The sequence below is a fragment of the Petaurus breviceps genome, unplaced genomic scaffold (assembly GCF_028583685.1).
Source record: "Petaurus breviceps papuanus isolate PSGF00001 unplaced genomic scaffold, PetGlider_PUasm1.0 81, whole genome shotgun sequence".
NCBI classification, from domain to species: Eukaryota; Metazoa; Chordata; class Mammalia; order Diprotodontia; family Petauridae; genus Petaurus; species Petaurus breviceps.
Genome location: NW_027186546.1, coordinates 5,805,202 through 5,825,660, shown reverse-complemented (window position 1 = coordinate 5,825,660; position 20,459 = coordinate 5,805,202). Strand labels below are relative to the sequence as shown.

General features: G+C 39.1%; 2 protein-coding genes across 5 annotated transcripts in view; one reads left to right on the top strand and one right to left on the bottom strand.

Moving 5' to 3' along the window:
• Positions 1 to 20,459, top strand: part of LOC138176119 (inositol 1,4,5-trisphosphate-gated calcium channel ITPR2) — a 529,530-nt gene that overhangs the window by 206,817 nt on the left and 302,254 nt on the right. For all 4 annotated transcript variants that reach the window (XM_069106877.1, XM_069106875.1, XM_069106876.1 and 1 more), the window contains exons 20-21: positions 539 to 683; positions 1,685 to 1,835. In XM_069106877.1, the coding sequence (XP_068962978.1) occupies positions 539 to 683; positions 1,685 to 1,835 (296 nt within the window). The remainder of the gene's footprint in view (positions 1 to 538; positions 684 to 1,684; positions 1,836 to 20,459) is intronic.
• On the bottom strand, positions 11,526 to 19,772 carry LOC138176122 (structural maintenance of chromosomes protein 1A). Its single transcript, XM_069106879.1, has one exon. The coding sequence runs from the start codon at positions 19,544 to 19,546 to the stop codon at positions 15,845 to 15,847; it is 3,702 nt and encodes a 1,233-aa protein (XP_068962980.1). The 5' UTR covers positions 19,547 to 19,772; the 3' UTR covers positions 11,526 to 15,844.

Below are 20,459 nucleotides of genomic sequence, written 5' to 3'. Positions count from 1 at the left end.
GTATGTTATTCTCCTGGTATTACTGACCTCACTTTGTAGCAGTTCATATAAGTTTTCCAAGTTTCTCTGTATTCATAGTTTCCTACAGCACAGTGATATTTTATTACACTTATATACCACAACTTCTTTAGCCAAAACCACATGCTTTATTTCCAGCTCTTTGCTACTACAAAAAGTGCTATTATGAATATTTTGGTATATATCAGGCATTTCTTTTCATCATTGATTTTCTTGGGATGTATGCTTACCAGTGGAATATTAGGGTCAAAGTATGTATAGACAGTTCTTTTGTCTTTGGTCCTTTTAATAAGCACTGTCATTAAAAGGGGGAGTAGAAAGAAAAGAAATGGAAGAGATTTTCTAGAAAATAAATTTAAAAATTCAGTTTTGTTTAAAATGGAAACTGCACAAAGGTCAGTTTCCACACTTATGCTTTAACCTAAAACAACAGCTGAGTATATATTTGTGTACTTTAAAACCTGTCTACAACCAGTATTTGGAACAATTTCATTTTGATTCCCTTTGTCGATCTTTGCAGATATGATTCTATTACAGACTCTTCGAGAAATGATATGAAGAGGAAATTTGCACTGACAATGGAATTTGTTGAAGAATACTTGAAAGAGGTTGTAAACCAACCATTTCCTTTTGGGGATAAAGAGAAAAACAAGCTTACATTTGAGGTATTTTACACTTCTTCATATTAAAAAAAGAAAGCAATAATAAGCCTTTTGGAGAGAAGGCAGTTCGTTAGGTGAGAAAATTTAAAAGGTGATGCATCTGTTTTGATTAAAATTCATATTTATATCAACTACTTATTTCTTTTGCTTTTGATTCCATTCTTAAATCTTTTTTTTTTTTTCCATTTGGAGGGCAATCGGGGTTAAGTAACTTGCCCAAGGTTACATAGCTAGTTTTTTTGTGTGGGTGTTAAGTGTCTGAGGCTAGAACTGAACTCGGGTCCTCCTCATTACAGTGCCAGCGCTTTACTCACTGCACCACCTAGCTGCCCTTTCCATTCTTAAATCTTGATGGCTTATGGTCATCACAGTAATTTCATGAATCACCTTCATCTGGCATTCTTGCATTGATAGGCGAAGTCATTTGTGCATACAGATCATTGGGACCTAACAATTTTCTACATGGCTATAGCAATAGCTTCTTTTCCTTTTCACAGTGAATTGGCATTTATTCATGCTTTGCCATATTATATGACAACATTAGGACAAAGTCAGAGACATTCTTAGATCACTGGATCTTTGCTTTATCACGGTTTATCTGCTTGGATAACAAAGAAGTAGAGGAAGTAACATTTTCTGGCCAAAAATAATAGGCCATATTTCTTTTTAGTAAAAATCCTTGGGTTCTATTGACATAGGCATTTATTAAACATTGGCCTAAATGAGTTAATGCACTTCAAAAATGCAAACAATTACCTTTTAAATTTATCTAATCAACCTGAATTTGCCTGATAACATTTTTTATCTATTTTCTAAATTTAACAGGAAATTGATTTCACTCTGACAAATCCAGATTTGGGCAGAATCAGAATCTATATTTTAGCTTTAGTGTAGAATATTTTTTATTAGCCTGTAAAGAATAATATTTAAAAATAATGAGTATGCTTAGTATTTCCACGTTTATCACATTCATTCTGTTTTTCTTTTCCACTCCCTTTTTAAAGGTGGTGCATCTGGCTCGAAATCTTATTTACTTTGGATTTTACAGTTTCAGTGAGTTGCTAAGACTGACCAGAACACTTCTGGCTATTCTGGATATTGTACAGGGACCCATGTCATCATACTTTGAAAGATTAAGCAAATTTCAAGATGGAGGTGAGAAATTTGTAGAAAACAATAAGTTTTTGATGAAAAAATATTTGATGATTGTCAGTGGTTTCTCTTGCTGGGTACTTGGAGAGGAAATGATTAAAATCCTTTAATATGTGATCATATTTTGTGTAAATGGATACTTTTATGACATGACTATCATGAATTTTATTATTAGCATTTTACAGAATGTATTGAAGCTTAGAATTCTTAAATGATGTATTTGAGGTCACAGGGCAAGAAAGTGATAGAGCCAAGACTCAAATCTAGGTTGGACTCAGTGGTCACTTCCCAATTCTCAGAATCCTGCAAACCTGTTCTACTTTAGTCTTGCCTATATGGTTGGCTGAGGCTATGGGAGAGAACTCTGGTAGAGAACCTCAGTGTCTAGCCTCTGAAAACAGAAAATGTATCCTGGGTGTAGTACCAAATTAGTACTCAGCAGTTGACCATTGATATTAATTAAGATCTAAATAGCCCTCATAAAGAACCAGTTGCTTGCCCTTCTCTCTCTACTTGCTTGCTGGCAGTAGAATGGAAAAATTTTCTATTACACACCTGATATGTAAATATTATTTAAACATCTCTCTGACAAGCCACTTTCCATAATATTCAATGGCAGTTCCACAAACTATTGTCTTGTGTATCTCTTCTTCCTTTCTCAGTCAGCTCTCTGAAAGGGTCATCTTACCCTCATTACCTTAATTTTCTTTTTACCTTCTATTCTCTTATTAACTAATCTCTTTCAATCAACCCCACTCTGAACATCATTCTACCAGGTTGCCCAGTGATTTTTAAATTGCTAAATTTGACGGCTCTTTCCCAGTACTTCTTCTACTTGAAGGCGTCTAAGATAATGCTTTCTCCTCCCAGTACTTCTTCTACTTGAAGGCGTCTAAGATAATGCTTTCTCCTCCTCTTGGCTGGCTGCTTCTTCTCAGTCTCATTTTCTAGCTCATCAGACATTTCCTGTCCATTAATTGTGGGTGTACTCCAGTGCTCTGTAATGTGTCCTGTCCTCCAATCACGGCTCCCTTTGTTTGAGGTCCTGTTGCATATTGCTAGACCACTCTGAGATCGTGCTCTGCTTGTCTGTCAGAACGCCTCCCTGTTCCCTACTATTTACCATTCCTATGCCTGGATTTTTACCTGTTACTCCTTTCTTGATGTTCATATACACATACAAACTTCCTCCTAGTGTCCACTTGTGGAACTTTTATTGATTGCCTATTCTTCTCATGCCTTGTTGATCTGTCTAGTCTCTTGGTTTCAACTGTGCTAGGTTTGGTTCATAAAATCTCTTTGCTGACATTTATTATTCTTGTTTTGTGTCTGACTAGTTTTTTTTTTTTTTTTGTAAAACAGGACTTTAATTAGCCTTTTCACAAACTTTCCTTATACTATTTCTATTCCAGCACAGTAGGGGTACAGCTTTCAGAGAAAAATTCTTTCTCCCCTCCTTGATGAAATGGCAGGTCAGATGCGGTGGGTTGGAAAAAGAGGCATGACTGGAAGGAAAAGGCCTGCAGTTCCTGGGGCTCTGCTTTGTTTTAATCTCAAAGGTGGCAACTTTAAATAGGATGTGCACAGACAGTGTTCAAGAGGTTTTATGGCCAATGCCGTAGGTTTAAATGTCAGTAATTAGTGTTTGTTGCAATAGAGGATGAATAGCTCAGGAAACTGGCAATTAAATAAGTTTTTTTTTTCTTCCCTTCTGGGTCATTGGTTAATATTCAGCTCATACCCCATGAGTATGGGTGGAAGTTGCCATCATCTGAGCACTGGGTGGTGGTCTCAGTCTAATTCCTAGTACAAGACTATTCACCATCATAGTTATTACTAATTGGTGGTCTCCACAGAACTACTGGGCTTTGAGCCTGATCTATTGTTTGTTCCCTAGAGGTGGTCCATTCAGAAAACTGCTAAAGCACAATAATAGAGGAACACGGGGAGTGAACACTGCCTCTGCCTGTTCTGCAGAAAAACAGAGGATGCTAATCTGTGCAAATATGAAGCTAGTACCTCTCATTGGCTACAAATCTCATTTGAGAATAAAAATATTGTTTTTCCAAATAAGGGTGCTTACTCACAGCATGCTATGTCGTTGAGTCAATTTGCTTTTCCTAATACCTATCATTTGCTTTTGCAACGGATTTAAAACGCACAGGCGTCTTTCATTGCAATTGATCTATTGGGTAGTTGTATTATGTCAAGCAGTGTATCTCTTTGTTGCTCATAAAAGCTGAAAGCAAGTACAGACAGTCACCAGCAAATAGAATGCATGTTTCTGACTAATATGATGCTCTGCAACCATCCCTTTTGTAAAAATCATAAATAACAAGTTTTTGTACAACTTTGAAGAATTTGTTACATTGATAACACTCAGTGAGAAGGTACTTCAGGATATTAGTGTTAGCAGGAGTGGGTCTGTTCTCGGACATCGTCCTCCCTGACATGGGTCTTTTTTTCCAGAGTAATCCCACCCATATAAATCTAGTGTGTAACAGGACCTATGTTAAGCCTAGATTTCAGAATCTAGGTTTGCTCCGGCAAAAGGGACAGCACTCTCCCCAGTTCTCAAGCCAAAGTTTATAATTGATGGCTGAATTTGAGTTTGGCCAGAGTACAATACTTGGCACAGGTTGAAAACATGTGAATGTTTTGGTTTAAAAAAAAATGCAGCCATGCCTATTACTATCTGCTTGTCTCATGTGGATTATGCCTGAATATTAAATTCTAGATTGGAGAATCATCACTCCGTGTCTTCTGAGAATCAAAAAGAGGGGAAAACTTTTCATCATTTCATAATTCTTGTTTTCATTCTTGGCAAAGGCAGCAGCTACATCCAAGAGATAAGGCCTGGTGTCAGAGACATTTCTGAGATCCTGGGAGCTGGCTGTGTCTTGGCCTATCTATTCAGTCCTTTTTCTTCCTTTCTCCCCTTACACGTGCCTTCCACCCTAGTCCAGTCTAGCTGCTATCCCCAAATATTTGTATCTTTCCTCACACTATTCCTTTTACCCAGAATGCCTTCCTCTTTTTTTCCCTACCTATCAAAACAGGCAGCTAGGCAGTGGAGAGGGAGCAGGACCTCATGGCTTGGAATCCAAAAGACCTAATTTCAAATCTGCCTCACACACTCCCTAGACGTGTTTATCTTGGGCAGGTCACTCAACCTCTTTGAGTCTCAGTTTCCTCATCTGTAAAATGGGGATAATAAGAGCACTTATCTTACTGGATTGTGAGGATCAAATGAGTTAATAATACGTAAAGTGCTTTGCAAACTTTGAAGAGTATCAGAAGAGAACTGATTTTGTTGCATTCCTGTTTTTGTGTTCAGGATCTTCATAATTATCTAGTTATATTTTTGTGATTTCACTCAGGTGCTACAATGAAATGTGCTTTTTCATAGACACTGACTTTTTCTTAAATTCCTTATTTATCATAGATGATTACTAAGTAAGCAGCTAGTCACTCTAAGTCCATAAAATGGTAAGGGCTGCTTTATTTATTTTTTCAGTAGTGATGGTTTACTACTAGATTAAGAACATAATTTAAATGCATGTAGTGGGTGGGTGGGTGAAGGATTGGGACCTGGAAAGAGATGGTTTTGGGGATTAAAAAAAAAGTTTGCATTCCTTAAAAAGCTCACTCTGCCTACAGAAATGATTAACTTTAGTCAGTTTTTGTACTCAAAATTGCACTCATTTTTTGTCTTGAGAAACAAAAATACCAATTAAAAAAAAGTGAGCTTCTTAAGCTGCTTTTCAGTATTTAAAATCTTCATATAAAATATCTTACTTTAAAACTGAAAGGAAGAACCCAAAGGTTTATCATTGTACTATCATCAAGGAAGAGTGTTTTTAAATACGAAAGGTTAGATGACCAATGGAATATAATGAAATTATGACCATATGAGGCTAACTTTGGAATAAAAAAAGTGTAGGTGATCGACCTTTCTAATATTTTTTTTCTGTGTGTCAGTGGACCGGGAAAAGGTATAATTCAGGGTTTGATGAGTATTTCTGTTTTTCTTCCTCTCTCTCTTTCTTGGTTTGTCATGATGTTATTACATCACAAACATTTACAGATTATTCTCCTTTCCAAGAGGTCTCTTGTAATGAAGTAAAATTATATAGTGACCTCATCTGAAAGTACATGCAAGATTTCACATCTGTAGCATCCTGCCCCCACCTTTATTTAAAAAAAAATTAACAAAATCCATTTTTTCTCCTTCCTACCTCCTACTCCATTTGAGAAAAAAAGACCCTCACATTTCTTGCATATATAAGGTATTCAAAGAAAATGAATTGCCTCAATGCTTGAGAGATTGTATATATCTCATTCTGCACCCTAAATTCATAACCTCTCTATAAAGGATAGCGTATTTATCACTGGAATGGAATCATGAATGGTCGTTATACTGATCATAGTTCTTACAGCTTTCAAAGCTGATTTTGCAGTTTTGTTGTAATATAAATTATTCTCCTGGCTCTGCTCATTTCATTCTTCATCAGTTTATAAGTCCTCAAAATTGTTCATTTTTATAATACTGACATTGTAGTAAAAACTGTTCTAGTTCTCCTTACTTCACTCTCTATCACTTCACAGAAGTCTTTCCATGTCTGTGAAATCATCTATAATCTTTATGACGCTGTTAGCCTGTTTGCTAATATTTTACTTAATTTTTTTTTCGTCCATGTTCATTATGAATATTGGTCATTTTCTCTTTTGGTTCTCCCTGGCTTACGTATTAGGACTATATATGTCATAGAAGGAATTTCATAGGATTCTTTATTTGGATATTTTTGTAAATAATTTATGTAATATTGGAATTGTTTGTTGAGTGTTTGATAGAATTCATTTCATTCAATTCTTCTGGTCCTGGAGTTTTTTTTCTCCCCCTTTGGAAGTTTATGGTTTGTTCAATTTCTTCCTCTGTAATTATCCAGTTCTCTTATGAATCTAGGTATTTTGTATTTCTGTAAATATGTATTTTCCTTAAATTGTTAGTTTTGTGGATATATCTCTGGGCAAAATAGTTTCTAATTCTCTTTGGAGAGATCATGTCAGCAATTCTCCTTCATAGACTGGTCTAGACTTTTGGGGCGATAATTACTTGAGAATGACATACCTAAGGATGTTTAGCTTTTTACCTAAGGATGTTTAGCTTTTTATTTTTTCTGGTTGTAAAATATTGTTTGAATAATAATTTCTTTCCTTTAGTTGTCTGTCTTTTTCTTTTGGCCTCTATACTTCTTTCTTTTGATTGAGAATATTATGGAATTAATGGTGCTGCTTAACAGAATAGTGTGCTTTAATAAAGCAAATGCAGAAATCATTTGTTTATGGTGCATTCTGTACATTTTATGACAAAGTCTGCAGGAAGACTATAAAAACTCGTAAGATTTACAGGAGGTTTATGTTCCTTACAAAGAGTCTTAAGCAATAAAGACCATAAGTAAAATGTATATTTTTAGGTGCTAGTCCTTAATATTTCATAAATGAGTAACATTTTGTATAAAAAAAGTCAAGCAATTAAAATTGTTCAAAGAGTTCAAGCAAGAATGAAATTATGGGCCATATAGAAGGGTTAACTCCTGTGTCCTGTAATTCCATAAAAGAAAACAAATGGTTATGATGAACTTATGACAGGCTTATAGAACTCAACTCCAGGGCTAATAAATGCTAGCATTTATATAGTGTTGTTTTGCAAAGTGCTTTACATCAATTCGGTCAAATTCAAACATAAACAGGAACCCTATGGACTGCATATTGACTCAGAAAACAATAAATTAATATTATCTATGTTGTATTGAGTCTTTATTTTGCTAAAAATTTTTTTGTTAAATATTTCCCAAATACATTTTAATCTTGTTTGGGCTGTACTGAGTTTTGTGACAGCGATTCTGACACCTCTGCTTTATTTAATTTGATCCTCACCACAACCCTGTGAGGTCATTATTATTACCTGAATTTTACAGATGAGGAAACCAAGACTGGGAGGGGTCAAGAGAATTACCCAGAGTCACACAGAAAGCGAGTGAGGGAGGACTGGAACCAAAGTTTCCATGACTCAGACCACCACCACACTATTTAGCTGTTCATAAGAGCTATGATGAGAAGGCTTATCCACACAGGCTGATACAATATCCTTTAGATACAGATGAGAAAAAAAGACAAGAGATTGTTGGAGTCACTATTCAAACCTAAGTCTCCTCACTTTAAGCCTAGTGCTCATCCATTACACTGCATTGCACTACCTTTATAAAATAATGCTTTATTTCCCAGAATTTGGGAATGTTGTTTTAAAAAATTCTCCCTCTGGGACGATTAATGAACATACTACTTGGGATTAATATTCCTCACAAATCTTATTAACATGTGTCTATCAGGATGACTAGATGTCTGTCCTTTTCTTTTGGATTTGGGGGTTTGGGCAACTTTGGTCTAATGGGGGAAAGAACCAGGCAGCTACTATAGCCCCAGATTGAGCTTGTGTTCCCACATATCCTTGAAGATGTCCTGTATGACTCACAACCTATCATTCTTAGTCTAGAGGAGGAGACAGAGAGATAAGGACAAAGGGGAAGGAGAAGCAGAAGTGTTGGGTTAAAACTAAGCTTTAGCCACTAAAGCAATGAGTGCTGACTAATTCTACTCTCCCATGACCTTCGCCAGCGGCAAGCAGCCAGTCAATTCCTTTAATTTAACTTGTCTGCTGTGGTAGACAAAAATGTTCTGCCTAGAGAAGCCTAGTCAGACCATGTAGTGGCTGTTTCAAAGCAGAAATAACAATGTTTGTATGGAAATTATGTGGGAAAAACATTAAGTATTTTCTTTGGGGGGAAAGGATATATTATTTACTGTACAAAAAATTCTTATTTTTATTGATACCTTTTGTTTTTATATAATATTTATTTCCAAGAATATCCTTCCTCCGCTTTCCCCAGCAAGCAATCCCCTTTAACAAGGATTTCAAGAGGAAAAAAAGTAGAAGAGCAAAGCACAACAACCTTGTCTGCCAATACATATAACATTTCACACTCTAAATTCTCAAGTTCTGCTAAGATGGGAGGAAGAAAGCACATTTTCTAAACTCTTCTATTTAAATATACATGATTACTGAATAAAAACCAAAACGTTAGTGGTAGAATTCAAGACTGTAACACAGGCTTGTTGTTTCCTAAAACACAAAATTAGTTGTTTGTTATGGTTGCTTCTCACTGCACAAGTAGCTGTGAAGGGAAAACAAGGAACTAAGTTTGACAAGTGACTCCATTTTGGTGCTAGGAACACCAGAGGCAGCAGTACAGCAAATGGATTTTAAGGGAGCAGCATGGTGTAATGGGGAGTGTCAGAATGGACTCAGGAGGCCTAAGTTTTAGCTCAGGCTTGGTCACTAATTAGCTGTAGGATCTTGGACAAGGTCATGATCTTTCTAGGCCTTGGGTTTCTGATCTCTGAAATGAGGGTGCTATTCAAAAGCTTCTTAATGCAAAAACTTCTAAGATTTTAATCTGTAACCATCTCAGGGCATATAATTAGATTTGATTCATCAGGAGCAAGTCTTGGTTTGGAGTTTGACATCTGGCAGTTACTCAAATTCTACCAGGGGATATTTCAGACATCATTGACAGTTTAATTGTAGCTCTGTTTTTATCTATTTCTCCGTTAACTATGCATGCTGAGAAACAATTTTGTAGTGGAAAGTGATTTGCTAAGAGGGAAAACTGTTCTATGGAAGGTTTGAAAGGAAAAACTTTGCTCTAGTCTAAAAGAAGGTGCTGTTTCCAGCAAGTCATGAATTTATTTATAAGAGGTGAAGGTGTGTATGTCTGTGTGTGCGTTTGTGAGTGTGAGAGACAGAGAGAGAGGAGAACAGGGGTGGGGTGGGGGCGCATGTGGTGGGATGGAGGAAACAGGAAGGTTTCTCATGTACTTTGGACTTCACTGGGGATACTAAGAGTACAGATTTAGAACTGCAAGGAACCTCTCACAGACCATCTAGTTCAGTCTCATTTTATCAACGAGGTCACTGCAGCCCAGAGATTAAGTATACTGCTTACACAGTTACCAAAGTCAGAGTAAGTTAGATCTGGGATTTAAACCTAAGTGTTATGATAGCATGATGCAGCAGAAAGTACCTCAGATTTGGAGTCAAAGGACACAGGTTCATATTTCAGCTCTGTAACTCTGTATGCAATTTACTCACCTCTGGGCTGTAGTTACCTCATTTGTAAAGTGAGGGGACTGAACCAGGTGACCTCTGAGGTTCCTTGGTGGTTGTTGTTCAGTAATTTTCAGTCGTCTACAAACTCTTGGTGACCCCATTTGAGGTTTTCTTGGCAAAGATACTGAAGTGGTTTGCCATTTCCTTCTTTAGTTAATTTTACAAATGAAGAAATTAAGGCAATCAAGGTTAAGTGACTTGCCCAGGGTCACACAGCTGCTAAATGTCTGAGGCTAGATTTGAAAGCAGGTCTTCCTGACTCCAGACCTGGTGCTCTATCCCCTGCACCCTAGCTGCTCTAGGTTTTTTGGTAAATTTACTTAAATTCCAAGAGCCTTAGGTATAGTTTTCTTCTGTAAAATGATGTGTTTGGACTAGCTGATCTTAAAAAGCCCATTACAACTCTGATCTTAGATGACTCCTATAGTCAACCAACAAGTATTTACTGTTTTCTGTGTGTCATTGTATTAAGTGCGGGGATATAAGAATGAAATTAATTCCCAGTCTGAATGAATTCACATTCTAATGGGGGAGACAAGTACATATAGAAAATATATACAGTATCAAAAGTTAAGTGTATACACAAAGTAATTATAAGGTAAATTTACAAAGTAAACACAAAGTAGCCTGGGAGAGGAAGGACAGAAGCTGTGAGGATTTGGAAAGGAGATGGTGGTTTGACCCAGATCTTAGCCGAAGAGGAGTCAAAAGTGAAGGTGAGGAAAGAGTATATTCCAGGAATAGAGGATGGCCAGGCCAAAAACAGAGGCAAGAGACAGGATATTCTAAATGAAGAAATAGAAAGGCTGTTTGGCTGACCTAAAGTGTATGGGGCCGGGGATAGAGATAAGGTCAAATGAAGCTGGAAAGGTAGGGTGGTAGCAGGGTGTAGGATACACAGGAGTGGTAAGAAACACGGTGAAATAAATTAGGAAGCTACTGCCAATAATCTCAGGGAAATGTAGTAAAGGCCTTGAATGAAGGAGATAGGTATAGTATAAATATGGAAAATGTACTGAATGTGAGAAATGTTGTCAAAAGTAGAGAGTAGAAGATTTGGCAATTGATTGGTATTTGGATTGAGGGAGTATGAGGAGTCAAGGATAATGCTGAGACTATGAGCCTGAGACACTGGACAAATGGGAGATAAGCTTTGACAGAAATGGGGAGGTATGGAAGTGGGGAGGTTTAAGATTTCTGCCTCCTTTCCACTAGTGTAACTGATAGTTCACTACTGTTACTGTATGAAGAAAAATGATCGGTACCAAAACACTTACCTAGAGATCTCTTATAAATATTAAATAAAATCACAAAATCCTATGATCATAAATGCAGAATCTAATGAAGTTAAGAGAAAATGTATTTTTACCCTGGAGTGTAATGAACTGAGTAACTCAAATGACTGAATATTTTTTACACATCTTGTATACTAAATTTACTTTTTACAAAAATAGAGATGATGCTGCTTTAAAATTTTTTTTATTGTAAATATAATTGCTATTAACAAAAATGATAAAACACATCTGCTAAATAAGGATTACATTATAAAGCCTTTAGAATTTCACAGTAAAGAACCAAGTGAATTAACAACAAATATTTTAAAAATGTTTTTGTCCTGTGTCCTTTTTATAAGTCTATCTGAAATTCTGCTACTTTTTGGTTCATCTTTCCTTCCTAGTAGAATAACTAATTAAATAAAACAACCAAATCATTCTTTATTCTGATCAAATTAAAGTTTACAATATCATGTCCATTGCCAGATAGTTTGTAGATGATAAAATTTTTATTCACAGTAACTAGAGTCTCTTGAGATATAATGGGGATTGTGATCTGCATCTGGGGGGAAAAAATCTATACCTGTGGTAGCAATATCAAACTTGCAGGCAGAATACTGACTCAGAAAAACAAATTACTATTACCTAGGTTGTTGTATTTTTATGTATTTTGTTGGACATTTACCAATTACATTTTAATTAGGTTTGGGCTAGAGTCAAGAATTTTGTGGCTGGAGATGGAAACTTCTGGATCTACACTAATGGAAATATAGGATACTGATTTTTCTAGACTTTTTTTTTGGGAGGGCAATTGTGACTAATAAAAAAAGATACCTATCTGTTCAGTAAAATTAGGCAATTATATACAAATGCTTCAAATTAAAAAAAAAAATCTTTGGGGTGGCTAGGTGGTGCAGTGAATAGAGCATCAGCCCTAGAGTCAGGAGGACCTGAGTTCAAACCTAGCCTCAGACAGTTAACACAAAAACTAGCTGTGTGACCTTGGGCAAGTCATTTAATCCCTACTGCCTTCCAAAAAGCAAAAAAAAAAAAAACTTTACCTTCCCTTTATCTTCTTAAAAAAATCACTTTATTGGTAAAAAAATTTTTTTTATACCACCTTCATTTCCTAATATATCCCTTACTCCTTTCCAACCATGGAACCTTCCCTCACAGTATTAAAGAGGGAAAAATCCAACCAACAAAAGCACCCAGCATATCAATTTTTGTCTGATAGCAAACACAGTTTTGCAACTTGTCATCCCACACCTCTGCAAAGAAGCCTGGGAAGTAAATTTTCTCAGATCTTTCTAAGGTCAGATTTGCTTTTTATAAAACTCTGCAGCACTATTTTGTTTCTTGAGAGTATTTTTAGTCTTTTTTTTTCATTTATATCATAGCTTTTTTGTACATCTCCCCCCGCTTCTATTTTATTTCATTCCATATCAGTTCATATAAACATTCACATTTCTCCCAATTCTTGATATCCTGCATGTTATTGAATAGTAACAACTCATTATGTTCTATTTTGCTTCTAGGTCTTTGTTATATGAAATCTTTCTTTTTTGACCTCCTTGGCATATGCCAAACAATATGATCTCTGGGTCAAGGGGTATGGATACTTTAGTCAATTTTTTTTAGTATAATAATAAATTACTTTCCAAAATGGTTGGATCAGTTCACATCTCCATTAGCTCTACCTACATGTGCTAGTTCCCTATTTCTTATCTTTGCCAATTTACTGGATATAAGGTAAATGCTATTTGATTTGCATTTATCTTATTAGGGAATTAGACCAATTTTTCACATGGTTAATAGTATGTACATAGTAGTTCCTCATCTGAAATATTTTTCATATGCTTTGACCACCAGTTATCCATTTGACAATTCACAACATATGTTGGTTATCATATGCTATAAGTAGCTAGGTGAAGTGAATAAAGCACTGGCCTTGGAGTCAGGAGGACCTGACTTCAAATATAGCCTTAGACACTTGACAACAATTAGTGTGTGACCTTGGGCAAGTCACTTAACCCCAACTGCCTTGCCTCCCCCCCTCCAAAAAAAAGAGGTATCTGATATATAAAAATCTTTTTCCTAATCAATGCTTCCTCACTTCTGCTAGCTGGGTCATACAAACATTTTTCAGATTAATGTAAATAAAATGAAATGTAATATAAATGAAAATGTATCTTTTAGAGTGACCTGTATACATTATTTAAGTATATTCCCTTTAACCATCAACTGTGAGGAATATTTTATTTCATTATCTTCTTTTTGTTACTGGATGTCCTTTTATATTAAAGTTTGTGTAACATTTTTGACCTATTCTGCAAGGTGTTAGCCTAAAACTAATTTCTGCAAAACTGCCTTCCAATTTTCCCAGAAGTTCTTGTCAAATAGGCAGTTATTTCTCAAGTAATTTATGGTCTCAGATTTATTCATTATTGGGTTATTTGGTTAGATTATTTCTCATTCTTCTTTATATAGTCTGTTTCACAGACCTACTTTATTAAGTTAAGGAGGTTCTACTCAGCCTTCATTTCTACTTTTCCATTTCTTTTGAATTCTACATCTTTTGTTCTTCCAAATGAATTTTATTATTTGTCACTCTTTATTTTTTCAGAGTGTTTGTAATTTACCTTCAGATCTGGGGAGTATCTAGCAGATTGACTCCCTGGTATTTTGTGCATTTTCTACTTACTTTGAATAGAACTTCTGTGTCTAAAAAAATCTTACTGGAGTTCTATTATTTTATGACATATTCATGAATTTTGGGTTTCTCTAATTTCTAAACCTTTTCTTATGCTTATATATTTAGAAGTGGAAAGGACCCCTAATGTCACATAGTTCAAACCCCTCCTCTTACAACTGAGGAAACTTAGACCCAGAGCGGTTAAGGAAATTGCCAAATATTATATACATATTAAGTAGTAGTAGATTTTAATTCTAGTCCTCCTATACCAAATCCTGAACTGCTTATATTGCATTGTTTTCCATAGCCACTGCTTATCTTTTTTATCTTCCTAAAGTGCAATGTTTTCTTCCTGTATTTATCTGAGCAAAACTTATCCCCATAAATTTAAATTTGCTGCTGAGTTAGGAGTAAACACAACTAAATGTTTTTTATTAGTCTTTCCGTTGTTTGTATTTGCAGCTGACATTGAAGTAAGGTAGCTTTTTCAAGGCTACTTTTTTCTGTACAATTGAAAAGAAATATATGAAACTCTACTCTTTTGCAGTATCTAGGCCTGTGACATTTATTAAGGAGTAATGAAAATCACTAGGGATGGAAAAGAAGCAATGGTAGACTATCAAACCTGTGATTCACATGATTACTTATGTTCGTGTAATATTCTACTCTTTAAGCAACTCATAATAATTATTATGTTTTTAACTATTTACAAATTTCTATTTTATATGGTCAACAGCAATGATTACAATGTATGAATATATACAGAGAAGCCCAAAAGTCTTAGTAAAGTTTTGAGCTTGAATAGTTTAAAACTGCACTGAGAAATTTTGTGTCATCTTATACTATTATCCCCATTTTGCCTATGAGAAAATCTAGCACGTATATTTCAGTGCTCCTTTTATTATACCACATTGCTTTTCATCACCAACAACCAAGGCCTTCTTATTAGAGTAATGAAGCTTTTAATTCTACTGATAACATATTATTTTAGTTCTGGCCTCTGGGTTTTAGTTCATCTCTTAGTGACAAGAATGGTTTTTTTTTGGGAAAATGAGTTGTCTGGGATAATTTTCTGTAGAATATAACTTTAAGTAATTATATTCCATGCAAACCTAAATAAGATACAGACATTGAACAACAAAGATTTGAAAGAATCAGTAGTAAGAATAACAAAGGGTCTTTTATATGATAGTGATGAAATTTATCTTCTGAAGGCAGGTATATACTCAAATTAAACCTGGCAAATTTAGGAGGACCTATAAACACTGCCAACAGGCACAGGTCCAGGAAGCACTGGAAATTTCCCCTCCTTTTGAAAACAGGGGATCCAAACCTTCTTTGTATTAAGGACCCCTTTGGCAGGCTGGTAAAGCCTGTAGACCCCTTCCCACATTATGTTTATAAAAGCATAAAACACATAGAAATAAAATACAAACAAAGCCAATTATATTGAAATACATTTATCAAAATATTTAAAAAACAAAACACAAGTTCACAGACACCAGATTAAGAACCCCTATTCTAAAAGAAAGATTTCCAACATAATTCTTAAAGAGGCCATGGGGATTGGGACTGGGAAGAAGTAATCAGGCTCACCTTCCCCCCGCCCCCACCCCAGTGCAGAGATGCACCCTGCTGCCTTTTACATATTGCTTTATGCTTGCTTAAATGGCATAAAGATCATGATTCTCTATAATAGTGCAGATGCCCTGCATCTTGTAGGCCTGCAACATGATTCTCTACCAAATCTGACAGTTAAGGCAACTAACCCTGGCCTACAGCTCTGAGGTCCCACCCCCTTCCCTAGGCTGCACTACTGCTCATTGGGGTTGGGGTTGGCATCTGGGTATTTGGTAAGGTCAAATGTCAGTACCTTACTGATAACACAGTCCCCTTGTTCAGGATAGACACCAATCAGACTCTCAGCCTTGGTATAAAATTCTTCCTTCAGTGAAATGACAATGGCTTGAAAGTTGCAAGTTGACTGTTCTTTTATGTAGTTGGCAACCTTGCCGATGTTGGTGTTATCTAATGCTGCATCAATCTCATCTAGGACAAAGAAGGGGGCTGGTTTGTAGCTGTGGATGGCAAAGAGCAAAGCAAGGGCTGCTACAGTCTTTTCCCCACCAGACAGGTTGTCCATGGGCCGGAATCGCTTGCCAGGGGCTACGCAGTTGTAATTAATCCCATCCAAGTATGGCTCCTCTGGGTTCTCGGGCCCTAAGAAGGCCTGAGCACTGCTATTGCGGGACAGGGCTTTGTAGATCTCATCGATGTTAGTGGCCACAGACTCAAAGCAGGCATTGAAGCGGTCAAAGCGTTCCTTTTTAATCTGCTCGAAGGCATGTTTAGCTTTCTTGGCCCGCTTGCGAGCTGCCTCAAACTCATCCGATGTCTCCTGGAACTTGTCACGCACACTCTCCAGTTTCTCCATAGCCTTCATGTTGGGAGCTGCGATGCGCTGCAGCACACTTTGCTGCTCAGTCAGCTTCTGCTGCAGTGTGTTCATTTCCTGCTTAATTTCTTCTTCAGCCTGAGCATCTTTTAGGTCCTCACAGAGGTCACTATAGTCAATTTCAATGAGGGCCTCCCGGGCATAGATGTTGGATGTTCGTTGTGAGCCACTCCCAGACTCCTCCCCCTGGGAGCTCCCTTCTTCTTGGCTGATGTCATCCATGGTGCCCTTGGCCAGGGGTAGCTTAATGTCCTGCATCTTGCAAGCCTGCAACAGGTTGTGACGGTCACTTCGCTTCTGCTCCAACTTTGTCTCTATAGCAGTTACCTCTTTTTGCAGGTGGGTCATTTCTTTGTTGGCCCCACCCAACTTTTTACGGATCTCTTCCATCTCATGGTTCTTGTCATTCACCTCAGATTTCTTTGCCAGATGCTGGTTTTTGAGGTCCTGCAGCTGGGCCATAGTTTCATCAATTATCTTCATGTGTCTCTGCTCTTCCTTTTTGAGCTTTTCAATTTCATTCTCATCCTTCTTCACTGTCTGCTCCCACATGTGAACTTTGTCCTGGTCCTCTTTCAGCTGGTTCTTCTCAAAATCAAGTTGGATACCCAGGCGAGTTTTCTGGTTCTCAAACTCAAGCCGTTTCTTGGCTATTTCATTCTGCCGCTTCACTTTCTCTTCCTCAAATTCGCGAATATTCCGAACTCCAATCTCTCGGCAGAACTCCTCAAACACCTCATCCTCTACCTGGTTCATCTTCTCCTTCAGGTCTTTCATCTCTCGTTCCCGGCCCTGAATGATCCTCTTGATGTCGTTGATACGTGGCCCAAAGTTAGCCAGCTCACTTTCCAGCTTGGACTTTTCCTGTAGATTGAGTGCAAGGTGCCGGGTCTTTGTTTGTTCCAGGTCACTCTGGGAGTACTTGAGCCTCATCTGCAAGCCATGAGCCTGGGACTGCACCTGCCTCAGCTCAGCCTCCTTCCGTTTGGCCTTCATCTGTTCCTTCAGCTCCTCTGTCAGGCGTTCTTTCTTCTCCTTCAGTTTGTCAACTGCTTTCTCATCCCAGCGACGGGCCTTAGCTTTGAGGTCACTTGCTCCCCCAGAGATGACACCAGACTTCTGGAAAAGTGTCCCATCCAGTGCCACTGTCTTGTGTCGCTGGTGGCCACCAAAGGCAATGCGCCGGGCGTCCTCAACATTGTCACATACTAGAGCATTGCCACAGGCATACTGGAGGGCCTTCTTGATGTGTGGTGGTTCATAGCGAATCACATCAATCACCAGCTTGGCCCCCTTCAGTTCCCGCAGCTTCTCATCTGTAGGTTTCACTTCTAGGTAGTCAAGTGGTAAGAAAGTCTCAGGCTCCCCACGCTGTTCCTTGATATACTGGATACAGTCCCGGCCAGTCTTCTCAGAGTCCACAATGATGGCATCCATATTCTTGCCCAGCACCTTAGTCACAGCAATCTGGTATTTCTTCTGTGTTGGCTGGCACAGATCAATGAGACGGCCATACACAGAACCAGGATAGAGGCGTTTGATGCTTTCCATGATCTCTGCCTTGCGTTGCTGCCGACTGCTTTCCTGTCGGTCTATGCGGGCATCACCAAGCTGCTCCATCACCTGATTCAGCTCTTTATTGATTTCATCAATACGCTGTTTAGCAAGCTTAACTTCCTCAGTTAGTTCCCCCTCTAGTTTTTTCTGTTCCTCCAGAGACTGCTTGCTGGTGGTGATGTATTCTTCCAGCTTCTCAATTCGCTTCTGATTCTCTTCAATTTCCCGGAGCTTCTGTTTGATTTTGGCTTCTGTCTCAACTTTCTTCCGCTCCTCTAAGTCCAGCCGGTCCTGGTCAGCCTTCTGGTCCCGGTTGAACTTCTCTAGCTCCTGGGCCAGAGTGGCTGCTCTTTTGCTTGCCTCCTCCTTCAGCCTGTGGTACTTTTTCACTTGGTTCTCCTCCAGAGTCAGGTCCCGCCCCTGGCTCTGACTCTCTTCCTCCATGCGGTCTTCAAACTCTTGCCTTGCCTTCTCCACTGACACCATTTCCTTTTCTAATTCATCCATATCTCCCTTTCGTTTCTTGTACTGTTTCTGGGCATTCTGCAGAGATTTTTTGGCAGCCTCCAGCTTCTTAATTTTGTGTGAAGTATTCTCCTTGGCCTTGATGTACTGGGGCCGCTTCTGATTAAGCTCAGAGTCTTTCTCCTTTATCTCCTTCTCAATCTGCTGCTGCTCACGCATCATTTTGCCCAGCTCTTTCTTCTTGTCCTTGAGCTCTTCTTCCACCTTGTCCATGCGCTTCTTTTCCTTATCAATCTCCTTGTTCTTGGAAGTGAGTTCCTTATTTAGTTTTTCAATCTCCATCTCGTTGTGATACAGTTTGAACAGCTGCAGCTGCACCTGGGCACGAACGACTTCATCTTTCAGCCTCTGGTAGCGGTCAGCCTCCTCTTTCTCCTGCTTGGCTTCTTTGCGCTCAGCTGCAATATTCTTCTTGCGGTGGTAATTGAACTGGGTATCTTCCTCAGCCTTTACCATCTCCTTCTTCCGCTTATCATATTCCTGCGCCAGCTCCCCCGAGCGGCTGATCTCCTCAAACAAAGCTGTCCTCTCCTTGGGGTTCTTCATGGCAATAGACTCCACAGCACCCTGGAACACTAGGAAGTTCCGGGCTTTGATGAGGATGCCCAGTTTCTCCAGCTCTTGGCTGTATTCAAGCAGCTGGACCACCTTGTTATTGATTTTGTACTCCGAGGAGCCCCCCACAATTATCCGGGCAAAAGTGCGGTCCTCCCCACTATCCTCAGAATACACCATGCTCACGGCTGCACGATTGGCAGCTGGCTTGCCCACGGGAGCCCCGTGGATCAGATCCCGCAAAGTTTTAACACGCAAATTGCTAGTCTTTTCGCCCAGCACGAAACTGATGGCGTCCATAAGATTTGACTTCCCTGAGCCGTTAGGCCCGATAATGGCTGTGAACCTCTGAAAGGGCCCGATTATCTGCTTACCCTTGTATGACTTGAAATTCTCGATTTCGATCAGTTTTAGGAAGCCCATGGTGATGCAATGCGGGGCTGCAGCACTGGAGAGCGCGAGGCGGGGGAGGGAGGCAGGAACGCGGCAAAGGGGGTCTGGGAGCAAACACAAACAGCCGGATCCAGGCGCGAGTCAAGTCTCGCGAGACAAGCCGTGCGCGAGCTCGTGCGCGTTTTTGCGCATACGTGCGCGCGCTTTTAGGAAGACAGGCAGGACTCCAATAACCCCCAGATTCCAATACTCGCCTGCTTCCTGTGTGTACCGAGGAGCCGGGTGAAGCCTGTTCTCTCTGTATCTCTTGCTCTTAGTCAGTCCAGTGCGCTCGTGTGTTCGTAATCACGGGAAGGTTCGTGGGAGACAACCCCGCCTGTTCCCAGTGTCCACAGGGCTTGCTCGCCTTTTGCGCCTGCGCAGATGAGCTGGGTGAAGTGGAAGGGACTATACTCTGTCGTCATCCAGCGCTCTTGCTCCCCCCTTGTGTGTCTGGTGCGCATGTGCAGACTGGCGGGTCAGCCGTGGAAAGGGGTGGAAAGACTGGAGCGAAACCCCCCCAAGCAGAGTAGTAACCCCCCCCCCCCCCCCCCCCCCCCCCCCCCCCCACCCGTTTTCTGTTCCTTCTTCTTTTCCCTGCTTCTCCCCTCCAGTCTGTTAGTTTTTTTGGAGCTTCTTCCTCTCCCCTGCACCCCTCCAGCTTCTTCCCAACTTTCCCTGTTAGGCTCTGTCTCTTTGTCTTTGTTTCTCTGTCTCTTTCTCGCTCGCGCTTCTTTCTCTTCCCTTCTCCCTCCTCTCTTCTTCTTGCGCGCGCTTTTTCCTCCCTCCGACTTCCCCTCTCCCTGCAGTTTTTCCTCAGCCAGCCAGAGACCGATTTTCTCTCAGGCTCCTCTCTGTGTCTGTTCTCTCTCTCTCTCTCTCTCTCTCTCTCTCTCTCTCTCTC